General features: G+C 35.7%; 2 protein-coding genes across 2 annotated transcripts in view; one reads left to right on the forward strand and one right to left on the reverse strand.

Annotated features, from left to right (window-relative positions):
• Nucleotides 1–25,400, forward strand: part of FBXL13 (F-box and leucine rich repeat protein 13) — a gene marked incomplete at its 5' end in the record, with an annotated part of 62,803 nt that overhangs the window by 14,532 nt on the left and 22,871 nt on the right. The window contains 10 exon segments of the mRNA XM_083860626.1: nucleotides 14,702–14,731; nucleotides 14,735–14,791; nucleotides 14,795–14,842; nucleotides 18,919–18,997; nucleotides 21,732–21,815; nucleotides 21,998–22,041; nucleotides 22,228–22,351; nucleotides 22,354–22,420; nucleotides 25,259–25,274; nucleotides 25,278–25,337. Coding sequence (XP_083716752.1) covers nucleotides 14,702–14,731; nucleotides 14,735–14,791; nucleotides 14,795–14,842; nucleotides 18,919–18,997; nucleotides 21,732–21,815; nucleotides 21,998–22,041; nucleotides 22,228–22,351; nucleotides 22,354–22,420; nucleotides 25,259–25,274; nucleotides 25,278–25,337 — 609 coding nt within the window.
• Nucleotides 1,449–7,409, reverse strand: LRRC17 (leucine rich repeat containing 17; the record flags this gene model as incomplete). Its single annotated transcript, XM_083859990.1, has 3 exons — nucleotides 1,449–1,852; nucleotides 3,179–3,334; nucleotides 6,653–7,409. 3 exons carry the CDS (start codon nucleotides 7,407–7,409, stop codon nucleotides 1,449–1,451), a joined length of 1,317 nt encoding a protein of 438 aa, XP_083716116.1.

Consider the following 25,400-nt stretch of genomic DNA (forward strand, 5'->3'; position numbering starts at 1 on the left):
TTCATATCTGAATAATGGAGGACACAAAGGAATGCAAATAATAATGGGATGTGTTTGCTTTGAGATTCTTTGGCATTCCTATCACCCTTAACATCTCCTGATTTTTTCCTTATGTTGTTCTGTTATTTCATGTTAGTACTAAAGCACTGAGTGCTTTGTCTTGTAAAACAAAATGTGTGACCTTTGGGACTTGTGGTTAAAGCACCAGAGCAATGCACAAACACCATAATTGTCTCCAGATCTTTAAAGGAGCAAACTTTCTCCCTAGAGTCTCCCAGAACTTCTTCCATGATAGTCAACAGAAATTTGAAGGTTTGGCCCTGAATTTCTACTCTGCGCTTACGCATTTCTTAGTGATCTAAGTATATTATGTAGTAAGGAATTTTATCTTTAGAGATATCATCTATTTAGCAGAGGCATTTGTACTACCCTGTTACTGTAGTATTGGGTCGATCACAGGTTTTAATCCATGCATATTCACACAGATAGTTGTTTGACAAGGAGGTGCTGTAACATGCATTTTACAAATCACCTGAGAGGAGAGTGAACTTAGAGAATATCACACTTCTGAGCTCTCAAAAGCATACTTACCTTCAGTTTGGCTGGGCACTGATGTGCTGGATGCAGACCACAGCATCCTTCATGTGATCCTCATCACCTAGAAGTCATGGCATGTAATCTGTGTCAAAATGATACAACACTAGGAAGATTTCAGCTCTGTCTGTCTCAAAAACCAAACAAGGCAATTATGAGCAAGTGGAGCTGTATCTTGGGAACCAACCATCTCTTGGCTACTTATCATTTTAAAGCAGCTCAGGTATGGAAGAGGGCGAGGCTGAATTATTTGTTCAAGACTGAGCAAGAACACTGGTAAATCAGCAAGTGGAACCCACCTTTTGTGTTTGAATCCTAATTAGTGTAACAACTGCCATTCCTCTTTTTCTGGAATTGTATTTAAGGTTAGTGTTAGGTTTGTTTTTCGGTCTACAATAAAACAACAGGCAGTCAATATAAAAATCTTAGAAATATTTTCTGGGAATATTTCAGGAAACTGATAGATACAAAGAACTGTCAATACGTTCAAGAAAAATGTGTCTTGGTCACAATCCTGCAGCTATTTCTGAGTGAACACATAAACTGTGTTCATACATAAGACAGCTCCTCCCCACCATATTATGTACATTTTTCTATCGATTTTTACTGTATAATTTCAAATATTTGCCAAAATATTTCACAAGAGTGTCCAGAACAAATTGTCCAAAACATTTACTAGATGAAGGATGCTGTCAAACTAGTCTCATTCCGTAGTTATTATCTGCAATAAAAAGACATCTTTGTAGGCAGATAGTCCTAAAAACCAACAGAATATTTAGAACAAATGTAAACAGCATGTTTTTCTTTTTCAAAGTATCAAATATTTAAACCTACTAAGGGAAAGGGTTCCCTTATTAACCTATCACAGTGACAATCACACCATGCTTCTTTACTGTCTGAACTGTTTGCTCTTTGTGTCGTTCCCATTCCTCATCATCTTTGTCCACATCAAAAGTTTCTGGATAAATGGGAAGCTTGTCTTTTGGGCATTCCTCATAATAACTTCGAACATATTTTCCAACAGACCATCCTTTGTATTCCTCAGGCATTTTGCATTCTAGGCCGTTGTAGTGAACATTGTAGTGATGCTTCAGCCAGTAGAAAAGATAATGTATGTTGTAATCACATCTCCAAGGATTCTCTCTCAGCCACAGTATTTTCAGAAAGTAAAGATCTTCCAGTACTCCATATTCAAAATTCTGCAAGCTGTTGTTTGATAGATCCAACTCCTCTAAGTTATTGAGGCCTGAAAAAGCAGCTAATCAATATAAAAATAGTTATTGGTACCTTATAAAGTTAACTTAGAAAAAAAAAATCATATCTGAGACAGGAAAATTATGCATATCTAGAACAGGAAAAACACTTCATAATTTTACAGTTACTGGGGTTTTTTTTGTTGTTTGTATTTTGGTTGGGTTTTTGTTGTTGTTGTTGTTGTTGTTGTTGTTGTTGTTTGTGGGTTTTTTTGGGTTTTTTTTTGCTAAAGCCTACAAAAGGATTTGTCAAACATTGAACTTTAAAATATGGCACATGCCTTCACAAGTGAGAAATATTAGGGGAGTTGCACTGCTGGTAAGGCTATAAAACACTTCATGAGTCTGCCTGATTGTAAAATAGAGGCAGTGGAGGTGGATAAATGCCTGATTTCCTCATTGAATCCCACTGTTATTGTCAAGATATAGAAGTAGGAATATGGAAACTTATTATTAGACAATGTGAAGGGCCACAGGTTTTTATATGTATATAGGTATTTGTGTGCATGTATGGAACCTTCAAATTAATGTTTTAAGATTTGGAATGGAGTAAACATGGAGCTTCATAATAATGCATGTGAGTTACATTTCAGCAAGCAGTTCATACTTTTTGCAAGGATGTTTCATTTACTGTTTCATTTAATAGCAGAAGTCTTAATTTAAATAAATCAACTGTGTAATGTTAAACATCATAAGTACCATTTTACCAATATTACCACTTTCTGATACTGTTTAATTGCCAAGATGGTACCAGATAAGGCTCTTTTTGCTTGATATATTTTATCTTTCTTTCTCTCACCCAGTTTATGTCTGCTTTCATAATTAAATAGAAATGCACATAGGCTATAAGCAAATTGCCAATGAGGCCACTTGAGTTCTAATAAAATATAACTTGAAAGCAATTATATGTAATGGTTTTTAACCAAAAAGAGTTTAAATCCTTTAGGTTTGTCTGTTATTTTATTATGTACAATATAATTGAAAAGTAGCCTCCTTATATGACATGTTTTCTTAGATGCAGCAGAGATATTTAAAAAATCATTCAACTACTTAGCATTTTGGAAAACTGTTACCCTTCAGGTTCCAGAATTACATTTTGCACTTGGTTTGTTTAATATTAATAACAGGGAACTGAAAGTGTCTTTCTCTATTGATTTTCATGATGAATATATTTCAGTGCAAACCTTTACTCTATGAATTGAAAGGTAAAAAAGGTAAAATGTGAACCAATTTCTATATTTTTAAATCCTACCCACCACCCATTTGTATCTAATAGAGACAGTATTTAATAAAAGAGAAATATTTTTATGAGTATTTTAAATTATTCTTACCAGGATCAATGTATGTTATTCCATTACTGTTTAGATTTAATATCTTCAGTTCACTGACATCTTCAAACTCCTTGGCCCGTAGCTGTCTAATTTTGTTGTTGGACAAATCAAGTTTAGCTATGTCTGGAGGTATGTTACCTGGAACTTTCTTTAAATCTTAAAAAATGATAAAGACATAACTTGTATCAGCTTTAGATTGTTCATACTGCTTAGGTATCACAGTTACATGCCAGACAGAGCATTGTCAGTCTAACATTGTTTCTTGTTTTCTTTCCCTTTTATCCGTTCTGCAAGTGCCACCATGTTTTTTCAACTTCTGAATTTCATTCTTTCTTTACTTTTACCTTTACATTTCATGTGAAAATTCTCTTCATTAGTGCTTATAGTAAAACCTCTATGATTTATATTTTTTATTTCAGTAGAACTAGACCATTCACAAAGGAGTAGGGTAAGTAGTGAAGATATTATATTAATATAAAAATGTGCATGAAGAGCTTGATTGCTTAAAGAAAGGAACAAGAGTAACTATATTAAAAAACTATATTAAAAAAGCAGAGTGGCTTTCTCTCTGCTTCTCTCTCCTACTTCTATCATTGTCATTTCCAAAGCAGCTGGGGACATCTCAGTCATCAGTGTCTGTGTCCTTACAATGTTCTTGCAAAAGAACTCCAGAAAGAGCAGCTCCAACTCCAGTAGTAAGGGCCCATGCTTGAGAAGTGCAGACTGTGGCTTGAACCCTCTCAGGGTAATGTTAACAAACCTAATCTCCAGGATTATTATATTTGCTCAATGAGTATTCTAATCCTGCACTCTCATAACAAGAAAATGAGCAGTGTCTCTTATTTGACCATCTCTGAAAGAAAGCAAGTAGTTTCTGGATCTGTGCTGGAATCTGTGTGGTCACTGTACTTCTGAAGTTCTGAAGATATCTAATGAATCAGGTATTTTTGAGACTAAAGCAACATACCAGAGTCTTCCTGCCTTATATCTGATTATGAGCAGAGCTTTGGTTTTATAAATGCATAAATATTATAACTGCTTTAGCGTGCTGTGGTTGGATTGCTTCTTGCTTCTGCAGATGTCAAAGTTTCAGGGCCTATTTATCACCAAATGAATGCAAATAATGCTTGAATTTAGAGACTCGGAGAGTTTGACAGTACTAGAAAAAGTTTTTTTTCAACTGTCCTTGAAAATACAAGTTCTTTGCAGAAATGCAAACAAACTGCTTTTGCTTCCTTATTTTTTTGTAAAACGGAATCAAGGACATAGAGTATTTCATTCTGGGGTACCAGAAAGTCTGACATATCACTTGATGAGGTATAAGTAAATTATTTAAAAGAAAGAGAACATATGCATGAAAAAATGTATTTTAAGATGCTTCTTTCATGAGCTTTCTGACATTAACTGAAAGCTTATTTTCATACTTCTTTAGACATAATCAGTAGTGGTACAGTGAGTGCTTGTCATTCCATTCCCTCCATTGTAAAGGAATAATGGATTGCAGATTTTCATGTCATCTTACTGGTTTGCCAACTGATGCACTTCTTCTAGTCTGAATTCTTGTCCATGCAGATTTAGAGAAATGTTTGTGTTTTCCCTGTTTGCGTGCATTATACTCCTATTTTTGATAAAAAATCCAGTGGAATTGTGCATCTGCTGTACAATATTCATATACAAAGACAATGAGTACAATGCTTTCATCAAAGATTACCATATGTTCAGAAATACCACGTATCTATGGGATATCTGCATCCAGCTGTCAAGCATGTGCACAGTAGATCTAGTACTTCCAAAAAAGTATTGAAACATACTCAGTGTGTCCATGCTAGGCATGCAGGAAGTTCTGGATTGATATATTTAGCTCTTGACCTGAAGGAGGGAGTCCCTGTACCCTCTACCCTCGTGCAGAGGTTGAAATAACTTAATTCCTCCATTATTAATATTAAAGACAACAAACCATGTTTTCAAGTACCATAAACCCCTTTGAAACATCCTTGAAGATCATACCACATTGAATGTTTTTATGAACTTAGAGGAAAAAGTAATTTTTTTCCCCAGTGGTTTTGCGGTATATTTGTGTATATATTGTATATATTGTATATTTGTGAATATGTATATTCAGTTCATTTCTTTGATACCACTTAGTGGGGAGAGCTGTAAAGTCAATCTTTACTTATATTAGGATTATAATTTATGCCTGGGTTTTGTTCAATAACAATTTACTGAATTAAGATTCTAGAATTATATTAAGATAGATAATCTAATAACTAACATCCTATCTACAAGGAAAGGTAAAATAGGTGAATATTAAAAAAAGAAATAAAAGCAGCATAAATCATCAATAAAAAGATATAGTAGCTGCATGGTAAAAGAAAAATTGATCCAGAGGGACAAGAAAGGAATTTATAGGGTGAAAAAAAGTAAGGAACACAGACCATTTTTATGACATACATAGTAGATAAACCATGTAGTCAAATACTGAAATCATTAATCCTTGATACTTAGAAATTATCTCCTTATACCGAGTTCTGAGCTTTTCTCTGCCATAAAGGTGCAAGAGTAAGGGCATACTGAGGTTTTTACATCAAATCAAGTTACTCTTAAAGCAAATAGAAGTTCAGCTGAACAAAACATGCAGGCTAAGCTCTGCTAAAATCAGGAAAAAGGTCTCACAATGTCAGCTTCTTCAAGCAATGCTTCTTATTTCAGAATTGTTATGTTAAAGAATGATTTTCCTCTGATTTTTTTTTCTTATTTGTTTGCTTTGTTTTGTCATGGAATAAAATATGGGAAATATAAAGGACAAATAAATGTGCATTTTCGTGTTGATATATACCCCATCTGGTTTACCCTTAGGGCTTAACTGTGGCTCTTAGGGGCCTGAGAAAGATTTAGAGATGGAATGGATCCAAGTGTCTGAAAAACATTTCTTGAAGTCCCTTCAACTTTGAATTGTTTGCTGGGTGCTGGGAGGAAGAACACAGAGAAGATATTTCTTCATGAACAAAAACATACAATTTCTTCCCTTAGTAGAAGAAATCTTGTGCAGCAAATGTGAGGATGCAAAGCCTTTCCTTTGCAATCAGGTTCCTCTGGGCATTGAAAACACAGCTGGCTGCTCCAGTCCTGCTTCCCAGCTCACTTCTGCCAAAGTTATTGTTTATAGTTGTACAATCAGACTAGTAACTGAAGTAACATGCTTAGTTTTATTCCTGTTGATTTCTGTTAGATACTTACATTACAGCACTAAGTAATACCTGTGGAATCTGGGTTGTAGAGCAGAGGTAAAATGCAGGAAGAATTTCTACTTATTGCTGGTAGTTACAAGAGAAAAGCAATTAATAATTTCAGTTTAAGTAAAGAGAGTACTAGTATTAAGTTCATTTGCAGTAAATAATTTGTGAATAAATGTAGTAAGGATTAGCTAAATAGAATATTAAAATCATTAATTCAGTTATAACAATAGATACAAACCTTTTCTTTTGCAGTTCAGAGTTGTCACAGGAAACACATACATGTGGCACAAAGAGGAATCAAATTCTGGTTTGACAGGTTCAGGCTTCTCCCGTTTTATGTTTTTCGGATCCTGCCTGTCGTCTTCACTACATAGCTGATCAGCTTTTATCTGCTTTAGCTTTTGATTTTTCAGTTCTATTGGGTGCACACATTTGGCATAATTTCCCAAATTCCTGTTTGTTGGAACCTGTAGCATTGTAACAAGGGTTTCTAGTTCACAGCTGCAATGCCAGGGATTGTCATAGAGACGTAGGTAGTTTAGATTGGGTGTATAAATAAAAATCTCCTCAGACAAAATCTTAATTTGGTTATGCTGAAGTAAGAGTGTGGTAAGTTTATCCAAACCATAAAAAGCCTCACTCTCAATTTTTGATATGTCATTCTGCTGTAAATCCAGACTTTTCAGTACCTTATACTTGGAAAACATATTATTCTTTAACTTACGAATCCTATTTCTTGCGAGCAGCATGTGTTTTATATCCTCTGGCCAATCAGGTGCCACAAAAACCAATTTTCTTTCCTGACAATCTAAGTATTTCTCATGAAGATAAGTGTAAATATCACATGTTAAGCCTCGGGCATTGCGCTTAACAGTACTAGATGCTCTCCTTAAAATGTTTTCCCTTTCATTGTTTCTCAAACTCCTATTCCTTGTCCTCCTACAGTCAGATGCATTACAAAGAAGAAGGAGTAATATAATAGTAACTACTTGCATCCTGACATTCAGCTGGCCCCAGTTATCTTCTGTGACAGCTGGAACACTTGAAATTTTTGGATAGTTTGAATCAGTGTTGTACAGATCTGAGGAGGTACAGCTGGGGTATGTGGGATCCCTGTGTTGGAAGAAAAGTAAAACATTAGAACAGATGAAATGGGCATTTTCATGGAGGATTGTATACAATATGCAGTCAAGTACTTGATCCTCACACTACTTGGAACTTCATACTTTGAAGATTTAATGTCCTCTCTTTTTGTTTGTTTGTTAGTTTTCACTGACTCTGGTCTACTGTTTTTCATTATGTTTAAATGTGGGAAACTGTATGGACCAATTTCTCACTGAACTTTGTTAGGAGATTCTCAGCTGGATGCAGATATCCCATGTGTTCAGGAAAACAGCATCAGGCTGGACCTTTTTGTATTTGAGTTAATCTTGGAAGACATGTTTAAATGCAGAGTTTGAAGCTGGTCTTTTCCAACTTCCTCAGTGCTGAACAACTGGAACATACAGAGGCAGACCAGGGAAAACCATCCAATGCCTATCAGACTCCCAGTTTTAGTTTGCGCTCGAGGGTGGGCTTGTTTTTGGGTCATTTTCTCAGGATTTTTTACCCCAATTTTTGGGCTTTTGTGCTTTCATCTCAGTAGTCTGGTATGACCATGGTTCAGGGTATTGGCCCAGATAAATTGAACTTGTATGGGGAATTCTTACATTTATGTCATACACTGAGAATTTGAACTGCTCACTTTTAATATGATAGTTTTTTGGCTTGTTTGTTTTGTTTTTTTTTTTGGGGGGGGGTGGTTGGTGGGTTTGTTTGTTTGTTTGTTTGTTGGGTTTTTGGAGGGTTGGGGTTTTGTTTTCTTTTTTGTTTTGTTTTGTTTGGGTTTGGAGTTTGTTGTTTGGTTCAGGGTTTTTTAGGTGAATTTAAAAATTTGCAAGACTTAAATATCTGTGAATGCTAGGGATTAAATACAAGAACCACAAACTCTTTCTACAAATTCTAATTTATACCAAGAAAAAAGAATTTTTCAAATGCTGTGGCTATTTGAGTTACAAATCTTTCTGATAAAAAGTAGAGACTTGTGTTCTTAAGTATTTTGAAAATGAAGTTTAGTAGGATTCAGAGATAATCAGTGAAGTTCCTATTGCTTTTCTGCAGTATCAGGGCAAAATGATATATTCAGTCTCAATTAATTTTGATAAACATGCTTCAAAACTTCACCAATCTGGGAGGCAGGCTTTGTTGTTATTATAAGCTTGGAGTTGTCAACAATAACACATTTTAATCCTGTACTGTTTACAACTTCCTTTATTCCTTCAGTAGCCGCTTGGGCTCTAAAAATGTCTCATTAGTTTTCTTGATATTTTTAAGAGCTGTAATTTGAAAGGTGTCTAAGAATGCAACCACCATTGTGTATTTGTCCATTCTTTTGTCAGTTTAACATTTTTAATTTTATCTTGCTTCCATTAACTTTCTTTAATGTTTTTTCATTGCTCTTCCTTGATGGGAAAAATAATGTTTGACTTTGCTTTAATTAATAATTTCTTAGGAAAGGCACTTTTATATGCATTTTTTCTTATAATAAATCAATCTAAGAATAACATTAATATTTTGTTCAGAGATTTTGTTTCTTAATATATTCATCCATTTATAGGCTATTTCTAGTGTTAAGTATATAAGAAAGTAATTTTGCATCATTTGTAGTCACTTTTTAGTGAAGTGTACATCAGTGTTCTAGCCCAGAAACACCTATATTTGTACACAAGCTTTTGAAAATTATCATAAATAAAATACAGCTTAAGAACTTCAAACAAAAATTGTTTAGGATGGTCAAGTTAGTGATGCAAGAGCTGCTTTTCTCCCCTTATCAATAGATCTAGTAATTTCATCATAGAAAACTATCAAATTAGTGAGGAATGCTTTGCCCTTGATAGACTCATGCTGGCTGTTTGCTGTCACTTTTTCATTCTTCGTGTGCTTGGACGGGGCTTCACGGAGGATTTGCTACATAACCCTCCCAGGGACTCAAGTGGAGCTGACTGGCCTGTAGTTTCTTGGACCTTCTCCCATTTCCTGAAAATGGATGTGACATTTCCTATCTTCCAGTCATTAGGAATCTCCTTGGACTGTCATGACCTTTCAAAAATGAGCGAGGCCTCTCAATGACAAGAGACAGCTTTCTTCCTCTTGGATGCACCCTGTCTCATCCCATTTCCTCAGATGCTCCCTGACATTAACTTCTTCTAAGATGGATATTTTTTCACTCTCACAGACTCTGCTCACAGGCTCCAGCCAGGTACCTGGGAAGCCTTCAGATAAGCCTTAGCTGTAAAAACCAAGGCTAAAAAGTAATGGAGTGGCTTGTCCTTGAAGATTAACCAGTTCTCCTGGGCTCCTTTGCCCTCCAGGGCTGTCTATTGTGAGATCCTGTTAAACAGATGCCTAAACTAGCCAAAATCTGATAACAAGTTCAGGGGTTTTTCTTCTCCAGTTTGTCCAATTTTCTTCTGTCTGGATTTTGAACTTCTCATTTTCTCATTTTTGTGGCTGTAGTAACCAAAGCCATTCAAGTTCATTCCAGTTCACTCAAGTTCACATTCCTTCACTTATTGGAGAACACATTTCCTAGACCACTTGTCAGTCAGCTGGATCAAGAAATTGTCTTCAACGTACTCTAGAAGTCTCCTGGATTGTTCCATAATTTCTGGCAGCAGATATGAGTGCTGGAGTCTCTCATGAGTAACCAGGATAGGCAAGAGTAAAGCTTCCTTCAGCTGCCCAAGGGTTTCATCCACTGTCTCTTCTTGATCAAGCAGATCAAGCCATCTGCAGCAGATCCCTACCACAATGTAATGCTCATAGATCTGGCTTCTAATCATTACAAATAAACTCTTGATTGACTTGTCACCAATTTCAGTGCAAAGCTCCATGCATTCAGGCATGATTCTCCATAGAGTACAGCCCATCCTCACCTTTCTGGGCTGTCATTCTTGAGTATTCTGGAACTTTTCATTGCACCCCTTCAGTTGCACATGCTATTTCTCTGCCTCTCTGGAGTCCCAGTGAAATCACTGCTCTGTACCTGTGCACGGACTGCAGTCCCTGCTGGTTGATTCCCAAGCTACAAGTGTTTGTGTTCAGACACTTGAGATAGACCCCTTTGTGCTGCTTTTGCAGGGAAAGTTTCAGAGATTTTTCCTCACCACTATTCCCCCCAGCTTTCTCACCACTACCTGTGCCTTTACTCCTTTACAGGTTATGGTTATCTTCCATCTACATACCTATTTTTTTGATATATCTCCTCTCTCAAATCCTTTGTTGAAGGAATATATTTCAAAAGCACGGATTTTCCTCTTTAGGATTGGTTGGTATTGAATTTCCAGTTATCTGGATGGTCCTTTTGCCTGATAACTGAAATAGGGAAAAGTTGATCACAATGTGGAAAATTACACAGGCTCAACTATTACGTGTATAAGTACTGACTTAATGCTTTTGCATTATATTGACATTTATTGTGAAACATTTATCACACTAGGAGATTTGTTCCCATTATATAAGAACGGAGAATATGAGTAGTACCTATTCTGCAGGTCAGTAAAGTATGGAAACCTTATAATTACTCAAGTTTAATGTTCTACCTGGATGGTAGAACTAAATAGGAAGCATTGTGTAAATTATATTAGTGGTTAGAGAACTATACCAGAGTTCATGGGGAAAATTCACCAATGGTTTTAGATACCAGGATTGGATGACAGTAATCCTGGTTTAGCAAAGTGTGTTAACATGTGCTAACCTTCAATCGTGTGATAAGTCCTTTGTGCTCTGCAGGACTGTATATAGTGTAGGTATCTCTTAAAATGACAAAATGACCATACTTCAAGTTAGTAGCAGTAGCATCGCATCTCTCAGTATTCTACTTCGAGGCTTCCAAAGAAAATGGCTGAGATGTACAGAAATTATTATGATGATTTGAAGATACTTAGGTTTCTTCCTTTGTTATGTACAAATATAATTTTTATATACCTTTGGGTATTTTTTATTATTCAGCCTGTTTAAATCTATTTAAATCTGTTGTATAGAGATAGTACTAATGGAACTCTACAACTATTGAAATGGTAAAATTAAAGAGAAATATGAAAGTATGTTTGTTTTAATCTTGCAGGAAATTTAGAGGCATGTGTAATAGAAATACTTTTTTTTGGGTGATTTGTAGGATTCTGTCTGCTGTACAAAATGAAAAAAAATGCCCCATACATTTCATTTAGATAGCAGTTCTTTTTAGTATATCTAAAAATATATGCTAAATTCCCTTATGTATTGCACAGAAACTTTTAAAAGAAAATGCTACCCAAAAATTTCTTGTGCATTTCCAGTTCCTCATGATGATGCAAGAAGTTTGGAAGTTAGATATGTTCTTAAACATTTATTAATGAAAGAGGGGATTGTGGATAGGTGCACTGTGTGAGCCAAGGCCTTGTGTGACAACTGGCAACAAAAGAGTTATTCCAAACTGATACTTGGAAGATAAGTGAGCTGAAGTCAGAGAATTTACAGTCTCACAAAAGTCTCCCATTCCTGTTTCAGAGGTATCCCTAGAGAGTCAAGGTCTGCCTGGCAGGTAGAATTGCTGGATTAAAAGCTGCCATGGAAGAAAGGAAGTGAGCTGTTCACAACAGCAGCCATCACAAAGACGTGTATGGATTTGAAGAGTAGCTGTACATTGTTTCTCTTACTATGAGGAAAACAAATGTGTATCTTTCAACAACATCCCCATGCAGTTCAGAAACATCTTTTTCTTTGGCATTTGCATAATACATTTTGACTTTTGTTTTTCTTAGTCTGAAATGCCATATCCTTGTGTAAGAAACATTTGTTTTGGCAAAGTTTTGTATTAATGTCTCCAATGCTACCACTCATCTCATCAGTATTACTTTTATTATAATCTGGGTTTTTTTCCATGTTGGCTGATATTTTCTCTTTTTAAATTTCCATATATTTATGCTGAGGTTTGGAACATCATTTTTTCTGACATGTAAATAACAGAGAAAAATTCTCCACTGACAAAAGACCTTTTGCAGTTATCTTGTACCTTGTTAATAGGAAATTTTCCCAGTCACGCGTGATGCTTTTGATTTAAAACCATAAGATTACACTCTTTGTATTGACAGTTTTTAGACAAAGAGCAAAGCTCATTGCTTGTGAGATTATGGGGACGTACAAAAAGCTGCTGTCCTGTGAAGACTTTGACAGCAGACAAATTTCATGAACATTTCACATGACAATCCCAAAACCATTAGTTCAGCGGGTCCTGTGTACTGTGGTAACTAACACAAAGTGCTTAGAGGTGGCAGTGTTGCATTTCATAATACTGCAAGGGAAATGTGCTGTGGTGTATCACACATCCTTTATTGGAACGAGGAGCTAGTGTAGTGTAGGGGTCATTTTTTACTGTCTTGTACTATTCTTCAAGCATTTTAGCCTCCATATTGCACAACAGAGAAAATCAGTTACAATTTCCCTCTGAAAACTTCTGTCACATATGGTGGACATGAACACTGTCCATCAGGAATAAATGTCAGAAGGTGAGTTTGTCAGATTGCTTTAAAACAATGATCCTGAGATTGCAAATGTTAAAATTAATTGAAAAATCAGTATGACAGAGGTCTTGCAGAATTGAGCTGTAACATAAAGCAAGGATTTTTGGTAGTCTGTGTGCTCCTTGAATTTTAAGAAAGATGTCACTTTAAAAATTGAAAAAGAAGGTGTGTATTAAAATTCCCAGGTCATTAAAAATTGGTCATAGGTCCAATAAAGGAAATCAGCATCTCTTCGGAGTTATTGTGAGGTTTTGATCACAGTCTTCCAAATGCAGTAAGGCTTACCTATATCTTAAATTGTGCAGCCTTGCAGCAACATATACATTAAAAAGATTTAGAGCTACCAGAGTATTTACCCCAGTCTCTTAATTTATTATCTATTTTATCAGATATGTTTGGAAGTATCTCCAATAAAACTTCTCCAAGTTTTATTTTCCCCCACTAATTTCTGTGGGATATCACACTAAAATGCAAAATAGCTCAAGCTTCTATGAGGAAGGATACTTTTACTTTCGTATTTAATATGAATTAAACATTTCCATTTCAAAAAAAAGGCACCACAAATAACACATACCTTTATATTTTAATATCTGGTTCTAATGCACATTGTTGGGTTCTTTTCATGAAAGGTAATCTTAAATTTAATTTCTTAATATTTTTGTATCATTTTTTTACAACGGCATTCTTTTTACACTTCCTATCTCTTTGCATTTTTGTCCAGTGTGTTTCCCCACTCCATACTGAAAGCATAAAGTCAGTTCCAAAAGTCAGTATGCCACTCCTTAAGCAGTCAGCTCCTCAGTGGGAGTTCCCATCTATTCAAAATGCCTAATTTTGCTGACTCGCAGGCCTGCCTGACTACGACTAAATGTCTACCACAGCAGAAGGTTCTAATTCTCAGTTTTGGTTTTCTGTATGCTTTCATTTGTGGTGCTTGTGGTAATTGTTATTTATTCCAGTTAGAAATGTAGTTCACTCAAATGAATGGTTTTCAGTATGATATAAACCAGCAGATGGAAATTTAAGTAATTTCAAAGTATAGATTCTTGATTTTACAGAGTGCTGTTGATTAACATTTTCCACTTACACAATTTGCTTTCTCTTAACTAATGTTTAGTATAAAGAAATGTTTTCCAAAGAACTGATCAAATCCTAAAATTAAATTACTCAGTTTTATACCTCTTTCAGTTTTTCAGATTCTTTTAATAGTACTCTTCTAAATAATTGTATTACTTGAGAAGTTTAAACAACACTTTTCTGCTTTTAATGTCTTTTGATAGAGATCTGGTTTTCATTTCCAGCAGGCACTGCTTGTAAAATCAATGGCAAAAGCAGTCCAACAAACTTACACTGAAAAGTCATACTTGCAAAGTATGCAGAAAGAAGTTCTAATTAGTTAAAAAAGTATGGTTTTGAAGTTAGTTAAGATAGCTTTACAGTGTTACTGGTTTCATATGGTGAAATATCTTGCATGATAGTGCTATTGCTCACTAATTTGCAATACAAAAGCAGAGGAAAAACTGCAGCAGATGAAATGAACTTTCAAACTTCAGCAAATAGATAATTCTATTTTGTACTGAACATATTTTCTTTAAAGTAATTTGCAGAAAACTTTAACTATGGCATTTTATGTTCCTTTGATTCTGTCTCATGCCCTTGTAACAAGTTGCTCTGTTGTTTTTTGTGAGTTCTTTTTGCAAAGCTTCCCCAGTTTACAGTAAATGAGTTTAGCTGACTGCAGAAAATTCACAGACAAAGGTTTACCATACCTGGACTTCTGAAAAGGCTGTCACAAGATCATCTGTTTGGAAATTCCAGGTTGCATTCAGGTTTGTAGTTCACGTCTTTCTTTCATAATGTGAAGCAGAGGATCCTTTATATGACTGGCAGCATCCTGCATTCATGGTATACTGAGGTTGAGCAAGCACTGCAGCAGCCTTCCAGGGTTTTGAATTACATGACTACAGCTGTTTAAGTTTTACTAAGGAATAATAGCACTATAGGTTTGGATCCCTTCCAGCAAACTGTCAGATCTACAAACAGCTAGTACTTACTGCATAATGAGAACAAGGCTTGCTTTTTGTAGCCATAAATAGACTAATTGTATGTCATGATTAGTTGGGTGTTTATATCTGGAGCTATAAAATGCAGTTTTTACTAAGATACTAAAAAAATAAAAGCCACTCTGTGCTGGAAAAAAATTACAAATTTACAGTTGATTTCCTGAGAAGGAAGTTAATTAAAAAGTGAACTTTTGCTGCAGTTTTACATTGGTTTAATATATAAATTGAAGTGGTATTTATAACTGCAATCTAAAAATAGTTATGTTTTGGATTATTTTAGTATCCTAATAAACTTGTAAAGAAAATCAAGATTTTAGAATGCAGTACTATTTTAGAAACTTTCAAATATATACTGTATCTTGAAACATATTCCAAAATCAATATGAAATGGCAAATTGTAAGACAATGAAAGTCTCTTAATGTTTAAGTAAAGACTCACACAGAAATTTCTTTATACACTGAGAAGATTCTCCATATAGCAAAACACCTGTGAAATGATAGAGATGGAGTCAGAAGAATATAACAGTTTAACTTGCCATCTAACAAAACCTTTTCAGAACAAAGGATGAGGCAGATGGGGCAACAATCTTGTTCTGATTGCTCTTTACTGAGCATCTGTTTCTTGTTCATGAGAATCATGCTGAGATTGTTGTGCAGTGACAGTGTGAAATCTGAAATGAGGGCTGAGGTTAGAGGAAAGTTAAGAACTACCTACCTCTGAGTAACTTTTTCAAAATGCCAGTAATTGGTTCTGTTTTCCGAAAGCATCATTCCTGCTTGTTTAGAAGTGTCATCATGAGCCGTAGGGATCAGCCTCTAGAAAGCATGATCTAATAGTACTCAGGGAGAAGTGATCATCATCAAACAGGGAAAACCACAATCCTCCCCTACCAGAGGACAGTGGATTTGCTTGCCAGTATATTTGAGAGCCCTGAAAGGAATTCCACAGCTTTCTCCCATTTTTGGATTCTGGAACAGTTCTTAATCATTAAGACCAAGTAGTTAAGTGAACAGTTAAAAAAAAAAAAAAACAACCAAACTATCAAATTGCATCACAGTTGGATAAAAGGATTTTAAAAATATCTTTTTGCCCTCACTGGATGAACTAAACCAAAGAGAAATTTTGTAAGGCTAACATTTCAGAATTAGTTGGAAAACTGTAGAGGAGTTGTACTATTAACATTGAAATTATTCTTAAAATATTCTATAGAATATATATTTTTCATGTTTTTTTCATCTTTCTTGGTTTTTTCTTTCATTTTGACATTAAAGTTCTTTTTTATGGGTTGTTCTATTGACACTACTTCTGTAGGATTTGAATGTTTATTTAGAAAGCCCATCTGTACAAATGTGTGATTATGTTAAGGATTGTGTGATTAAGGATTAAGGCATTTAATTAGCTCATTAAAACACAGGCAGTAAAATGAGAATTAAGCAGACATTTTGTAGTTCATTGTTACAAAACAAGGCAATCTTTTCTTTGACCATTACATTCATACATGGTAATAATACTGGATAAATTGTAGGCATGGGGGTTTTTGATAAAGTCATGGTAATTAAGATTTTCATAAAAATATAGAGATTATCTTGTGTCTTGTTCTAAAGGTACCCTATCATACCACTGACATTCTCAGAGCCTCACCTAGAAAGCAGATCTCTTTGTTCTGCCTCTGAAGTGGAACAATATTGGTGGAAAATTTTCTGCTATTAGACACAAAATTGGAAAGACCTGAGGGTATAAAGCAATTGCATGTGATGGCCAAAATGTGTTACAGAAGTCTGTCACTTGCTGTAGGTTACAACAGCTGGGTAAGAGAACACAAGCCACTGGGAAAAAGAAATTTGTCCCTTTTGTTTCTTGATATCTGCTTTGCAGGGGTGTTGGAGAAGCCTACATGTAGACTTCACCAGCTTTCACCATCTGTGTTCCCCCTGCTCCAGGTTCATTGGGAGAATTCTCATCTTGGCAAATTCTGGCTTCTTCAGACATCTCAAAAGAAAAAAGGGGCCATCACTTGGGGAGCAAATATGAGCTGTGTTCTTTATTTATTGAAGAAGAGGATGATTGTTTACATTTCCTGCATACAAACTTGTGTAACTGAAGGATACTATAAGTTACAAATGCTCTGTTATTTATTTTAGAAAAATGCTAATTCAGGAACATGTTATTATAAGCTCTTTTTTTTGGACAGTGGAAAATTAAAAGAAAAATAACATGTGGACTCAAGCCATCAATGTAATGTGCCAAACATCTGAAAGGATGTCACAATTCATTTTATGATTCTTGACAAACACAGGACACAAAAAGATTGTCCCATGTGCTCCTGAGAGAACTTCCTCAATTCTGAATGGTGATTTTCAAATTTCTATCCTCAGTGTATTGCCAATACTGGAATCACGGGAGTGTTTCTTCAAGATCCCCTCTGTGCTGCAGACAACATTCTGCCTTGCAGGCTGGATTCCTCAAATCCCATCAGTTCTGGGAGAAAGACAGGATTATAAAGTAGTGTATGTGTAGCAAAAAAAACAAACCTGAAAAAAAACCCTGTTTATTCCTATTCTTCAGAATAAGAAACTAGAGAAAATTTAAATTCCATGAACTTTGATATTCTTATAAGTATTTCATCATTTCATTACAATTATTTTCTAAATCTCTGGGGTCAGATCTTTAGCTGGGGTTTGCTCCATGCTTGTTTTGTTGTACTTTCATTTCAGATCAGAGTATATTATGCAATCAAGAAAAAAACCAAGACAGTCATTTACATATTAGACTGAAAACTCCTACAGACAAGGAATTAGATTTTACTTGTTCGTCTAATTTTATTTACATTTATAATTTATTTTTGCATTCACTTCTGATTTGTATATGCAAGAAAAATAAGACATTTATAGAATGATTTTACTGAGTCATGGAGTAAAGTCTGTTTTGCAGAATTTTGTATGATCTAAGATTCAATGACCTTCAAAATGGTCTCCCTCACAACTGGTTTGAAAGATGAGGTTTAAGTGGGTTTTACTCATCTGGGGCAAAGAATACAGTATTAAACTCCACATGTATCTTAACATTAATTCTCAGGCCAAGCTGTTCACTCTTGAGTCAACCTATTAAACATTGAAATTCCAAGTGAGTTTAAAAAGCAATTTTTTTACTAAAATGTGCAAGAATTTTCCTATTTCTATCTTATCTTCAGGAGTACCTGAAGTTTCACAGAGAACCCAAAGGGGCATCAGAAAATAAATTTAAGATTTTATTGTTCTAGAAATAAAGGAAAATAAGAGAAATGCATGTAATTTCAGTAAGATCTATATGTTGATTAATTTTATCTTATCTGCATGCATATTTCACACTGGAACTTTCTCAACCTGATGCCTGAGATCCGTTATCCAGTTTCAAGTTAAAAACCAGTTCAAGTGAAAAAGAAATTAGAAACAATCTGTGCGGGGTACTATTATTAACTGCTTCTGTATAATTTGGTTTGGCTTCCATGGAGAAGAACACTAGATTTCTGCTACTTGTGATATCAAATGTCTATGTTAAGCAAACAGTGGTTTTCCAGATAGAAATTTAAATTCCTTTAGACTGCATTTAACATTATGGAACCCTTACTGAATTCCAGAAAAAGGCATGCTATTTCTGTCAGGATTGCTGAGTTTGATCTAATAACCTGCTACTTACAATCTCTCTTTTTGAGAATGGGAATTTCACTTTATTTTAGGCATCTAGGATAAGGTAGTGCCTAGAAAATTAATTTAATATATCTATATAACAACTAGAGGGTGGGAGAGGTTTCCAGAGGTGATTCAGACCTGTCTTGGGATCTTTGTTGCTCTTTGCTATACAGAGATCCCAGGATTCATATTTTTCTGTTGTTGTGGTGCTTGAGAGCCAAGGCCTGAGCAAGAGGCCTGTTGCAGAGTTAGGTAAATCCTTACTTGAATTACTTGGTCTTGCCATGTTAAAGCAATTGGTGCTTCTTGACCAGCAGAAAGTACAGATTTCCCAATACATCCCTCTTGTGTGATAGTCACCATTAAGCTACTCCCTTTCATACATACTGAAGGTTTTGGGGTGAGGAAATGAGACAGGATTATGTCACATTGCATATACCAATAGTGAGTACAAAACTAGAATCTGGTCAACTGAATTTCATATTCTGTCCTGAGAACTAGCTCACATCTTTGCCTATTGACATGTATCTTCTGATGATCACTACCAGTAGAAAAGAGAATTGGTTGCCTTTGCCATAGTAGCCCTACACTGCACCTGGTGGTTTTGCAATCATTTGGGGTGGGCAAATCCAACCTATCTCTGCTGTTGGTGAGGTCTGCAGTACTATCTGCAGATCCTTACTGATGTGTTGCCCACATCCACCACATTCCCAAAGTCACAGTGTCCTTTTGTCCAACAGACACAACTCAGTTGGACGTGGTGTGAGAGCCTGGAGTGCACTGACAGGCTCTACATGCTCTGACCAGCTTGTGGTTATGAAATGGTTCATTCTTTATAGTCCCTCTCTGCCACCACCCCTGTAGCCTCACAAGACTCTGCTCTTTTGACTTCTTTTTCATCTTCTGCTTCTTAGAGTATAGCTGTTCCTGGAAAAGCCTGACCCAGAGTAACACAGCTGCACTGTATCAGACCCCACCTTGAACATAGCCAGCTGTCAGAGGGATGGGACTTGATGGTATTTATATCATGCATTACCAGTAAAATATTTCCTCCATTTGTTTTGATAGTAGGGTTTTCATTCTGTCATTTTGCAGGCTGCTACAGACCCACTGTAGAAAAACAAACATACTACACTTGTCCTGAACTCAAAACACACCAGATTATTTGCATCCACACTGCTAAAAGTTCCAGTGTGTGTTATGAGCCACACCATATTGTCTGTCTGTCTGTGAGATCTGCACAAACACTTTAAGCCTAAGAATACATTAGACAGTCATGAAGCCAGTTTCCCTCTAGGGCTGGCATCCCTCTGCTCAAGGGAAAATGTGCAAAAGTGCCACAGTCCTCTAAGAAAAGACATTTAACATCAAAGCATTTTAAAAAATTGACAAAGAATCTGTCTAAAAGGCCGCTTCAGTCTGAAAATAAAGAGCAAGCCAGTCTGGGCGTAAGTTAAAAGATGAGGCATTATGCCAGAAAAGAAAAGACAGTCTGCCTTGATTATAACTTAAAGTCAGTTATTCCATTAAAAAACATCTCACGTGCAAAAGGAATCCAAACATTAAATTTTCAGAAAGAAGAGCCAGAAACCCAAGGTGTGAATCTCCTCACTCAATGTAAGATAGAAGAGAAGCAGGCTTGATTCTAGTTTAATGATAAGTAGTAGTGGGGACCAGTCATGTGCTACAAATGCTGGAGACTAGAAATGCAAGAACTGGGAGCATCTCCTGGTGCATTGATACCATGCTGAGGTGTGATGGGTGATCAGGTGCTGCTCACTTTCTGGCTTGCTTTTCTGTGACCATCTCCTATCTGCCAGACAACATTTATACCCCAAGCAAAGCCTGTGCCTTACACTGCTGCTCCCCTTAGGAAAGGTAGCTAAACACATCAGGCTTCTGCAGCAGCTGGAGAGGTGGGGCACAGCAAAAATCCCTTCCAGTATATTTATATATTACAAGATTCCTTCTTTGGATTCTTCTGTTCACAGGCCTTATTTGGTACCCAGGAGGACATGCCAGACTTCTTTTTTTCTGTGGATGTTTTGCAAATTAATTCCTGGGGCTCTAGTCTGAGCTGCACAGGATTAGTATAGAATCATAGAATCATTAAGTGTAGAAAAGACCTCTAAGATCCCCAAGTTCAACTATCAACTGTTATATTACACAGCTTCAAAACCCTGGAAAACAGCGAGATCTCTACATGCAAATATCAGGGGGAGTACTTCATGGGGCAGTATTGTTCATATCTATGTTTTCTGTAGAAGCTAAAAAGAAGTTGTCACTTGCACAGCATTTATGCGTCAAAAGAAACACGTTGTGTGCCCAAGAGTGAGCTGACATCTATTGAATTTTAGCAGTTAAAGAATTGTCTCCCTGGAGTGATAAAAGGAATAAACTGAATTGAGAGATCCATCAGTCCATTTGTAATTTCATTGAATATTGCAGTGTTGGAGTACACAGAAGTTGTTGTGGTCCTGCATGAAGAGCTCAATATTATTGTGACTGCAGATGGCCTTTCCTTGTACCCCCTCTAAATCTAACACACATTTTACTGTCGATTTGGAAAGAAACAATGAAGATATCTTACTACATTCAGAACTTGCTTCAAATTGAATTTCATCATCTACCATAGTGAATAAATCATAAAGTTGGGAAAACAAAGGTGGAATAATGAGACAGTTACATTCACTGCCACTTCCACAAATGGTGTCAGATGTAGAAAATGTTGAACCTGACTGTTCCGTGGTTAGGGGACACATTTTTTTAGCAGATCCTTTGGATTATGTTGTTTGAATTTCAGAATAATAAATATACCTCATGGATCTGTTTTTCTTTTAGTGAGATTAATGCATTTCTTGTTTTAGTGAGCATCTAGATGCCTATGGTAAGATGCTGAAGCATTGAAAAGATCTCAAGCTTTCCCTGTATTGCTTTTGTTAGGCTTGCTAGGACATAAACATTTAAGTTCTTGTGTAAATTTGAGCTGATGTCTTCAGAAATACTGCCAATGGCTGCAACTGGATTCAAGTTTTGCTAATCAGCAAAATGTTAACTCTGACAGACAGATGTATTTAAGTTAGAAACTGAAAATAAACTGTACTTTTTGAGAAACTTTTTGATGTTGGAACTGAGTTATCCTCTCAAATGATTTCAAAGAAGAATCAATTCAAGAGGATAAGTTCTAACCAAAAGATTTTTTTTTTTTACAACTATTGCCTAATTATGCTTATAAATCTTACTCACTTCCAGTCACTGTCAGAAAGCTTCAGTTGTCTCGTCCTCTTTTTTCATTGGTATGTTTGAATTATGGTCGTCCAGTTTATAAATGAGAGTGTTTCATTTCTTTCAATGGCACTATAATATATGGGAACAGCATTCTGCTACTGATTTTGTATTTTTACAATTCATTCAGATAATTTGAAATAAATCTTTCTGCTGATTTCAGTGGATATTTGGATCATGCTCTTAATGTATGTCAGATGTGTAACATGCATCTTAAATATTTCATTGGGAATAACCAAAATACTGATTTAAGTTTCAAGTTGATGAGTAAATGCTGCCCATACATCAGGCACATTCATGTGGCTGATTGCCAGAAGATTACAGAGCTGGTGTTCAGATGATTTCACCATTGAAGCATATTCTTGTAGTGAATATGGCAGACTGCACAAGGTACTAGATCACATCAAATTTCTGTAACCTTTGCAAAGGTATTGTAAAGTTAATTTTACTTCTAATAAATCCTGTTAACACGTTTTTCAGTTTTAAAAAGAAATCCTTAGAATGTAAGTATAGATATCTTAAAATTTTGAAAAATATTTTATACGTATATATCATGTTTTCAAAAAAACATTAATTGTTACTCCAGTTCAAGCAAAAACAATTAACTGTAGGTGTAGTGTCACTTAATAACCATTGCATATTACAGTGCTGGAATGTGGCTATGAATAAGAATATGAAAACCAAAGACAATTCCATTGTCACAATTCCATTGAAACCTGGATATTATTTAATTTTGTGAACATTGAAATAATACTTTATTACTGTCTAATGCTAAAATACAAATAAAATTGCCAAATTTTTACAATTTTTAAATTTTTTTACAATTTTTTAGAATTATTTTTTACAATTATCAAGACAACATTGTAATTTATGCTATAGAGGAAGAATATGTTTTCTGTAAAGACTTGTTTTCCACTTAACGTATGTCATGTATCAATAGAAACAAAGACAAATGGAAGGAGTTCCAAAGCTGCACATTTGATCCCTGTTTTGTGGCACAGTGATATAGTCAAGAGTGAGAGAGAACAGGAAAGGCAAACCTTACAAACATTTCAAAATTAAAAGATCTATAAAATAATACAAAAAAGTTGGAATTGCTATTGATCCTAAACTTTCTGACACCATGAGAAGTTTTACGGTTTCTGCTTTAAGGTGTAAGGAAAGCTTTTTTTGTGCCTGTTGGAGTATAAAAATCTGATAATATTGCCTGTAGGAGCAGTGAAAAGTGCTGGAGCAATACCACGTTATCCTGTTGGGAGTTTAGCTGGGCAGGTGGGACAGCTGCCTGCATTTTCTGGTTTAACATTTAGCAGGCTGGGTTTTCCAGTCTGTCAGCCAAATCATGGGCTGTGGGTGTGTTTGCACGTGTCTACTGCTTCTACTGCTAAAGAATGGCTGGATTATCCTAACAAAACTTTTCAAGTGCTAGTAAAGGTTTTGTAGAAATCTGCACTTATTTTATTGCTTTTCCAGACACTTTCAAACATTTCAGGATTAGCAAAGTTACAGATTTTAACACATCTAAACTCATGTGGTGGGTTGACCCCGGGCTCCAGGTACCCACCAAAGCTGCTCTACCACTTCAGTGGACAGGACAAAGAAAACGCAGCAAAGAGTTTGTGGGTCAAGGTAAGGAGAGGAAGAGATCAGTTATTACCGTCACAGGCAAACCAGACTTGACCTGAAGGAAAAAATTAATTTATTGCTAATCAAATTGGAGCAGGGTAATGAGAAATAAAACCAATCTGAAAACAATCTTCACCCCAGCCTTTCCTTCTTCCTGGGCTCAGCTACACCCTTGGATTCTCTGCCTCCTCCCCTCAGCAGCACAGGGGAATGGGGATTTCAAATCTACCAAATCAGAATTCTTAAATTATAGGAAAACACTACATGTGAAAACTGAAGAAAGAAAATTAATGGATCATGATTTTTAGAATTAAGAGATGTGAGTAAGAACATGTCTAAAATGGACACAGGCAACGTAGTGGCTCATCTCCCTGACACGTTATTCCAGTTTAGGAATGATGCCATTCTTATCCTCATGTATGATACAGCAGTGTATGGCCTGTGTTGTCACACAGTTGATCAGCTGTGTATTCATGTCTTGATTATTTAAAAAGTTATGATGTGGCCATTTCAGCCCTCAAGCTCAGTGTGGTTACAGAATATTTACTTTTACAATTCAATTGACTTTGTTGCCAGGCTCAGCATTCTTTGTGAAAGTTAGTTGTTCTGAAGTTGCATTTCTTAAATTTATGTCTTCTTGAAAGAAAAACAACTGCACTGTGAAATAACGCCCAAACTGCCACAGTAGTTGAATTATTGCAGGGTGACTTTATGAATTCTAGCTTCTTCTGTAGCTTGTGGTCACACAATGAGGCCCTGTTCAGGTTATCAGTTTATTAGTAGGGCTGGGACTTTGGGATTTGCAGTGATTCTTTGTGCTGCAACAAACTGTACAAGCCAAAATGATTCTGTCCTACAGAATTCTGGGATTAAATTTTTATTCATCAGGGAACAAAAGAGGAATACCGGGAATGCATTGAAAAGCTGATTGTAAAGTAATGTTAAACATACCAGAGATCTGAACTGTCTTGAAACACCCAAGCTGTAATCAGGTCTCCAAATCTCTCAGCTTGGCTGAAAGCTTTTCTATCTGCTTCATTTTTACAACCTCTGTGTATGTTATAAGTTAGCAATGTGCAAGATATGCAATTGATTAAGTGAAACACTCTGAGAAAGGACTCTAGTTAACTCTTCATGCAGGGTACAGAACAGCTACTGCACACAAATGCTGCTGATGACTTTTGCTGGTCCTGTGCTAGAAGATAATTTTTCCTTAAAATTATTTCAGTTCCTTAAATTAAAAAATATCTTAGTACAAACATTGCTCTGTTTAAATGTTTAAACAGGTTCTGATTCTTTCTAGATCTGTTTTCCAAGCTCTGTCTTTTGGAGTGGCAATAATTTCTGAGTGCTGGAACTAATGGAAGTTCTCATTATCTCCAACGGACTTTTTCCCAGAAACCTCAGTATTTTAGCCATTCCATCTTTCTAATTAAGCTATTAATTATTCTGACTCTTTTGGTGGTTAAAAGATCTAGTGTAAAAATACCATCATTAATTTTTGCTTATCTTTAATGTTGGCTGCTGAATGCAAATTGCGTATTGATTTGTACAGATTAGGAAAAGTAATGATTATAAATATTGCCTATATTTCTCTTTTAGAGTCAGTGGTGGAGTCTGAGTGGTTTGTGTAAGGACATTTGTCCAAGGTTCTTCAGGAGCTAAGCTAAGAGAGCTGAGTGTTAGCTCTAACAGAGCCACTGCTCTCCATTATGGTCTAGAAAACAATTGCTAATGAAAGAAT

Source organism: Zosterops lateralis, assembly GCF_965231275.1.
Source record: "Zosterops lateralis genome assembly, chromosome: 4".
Lineage (NCBI taxonomy): Eukaryota > Metazoa > Chordata > Aves > Passeriformes > Zosteropidae > Zosterops > Zosterops lateralis.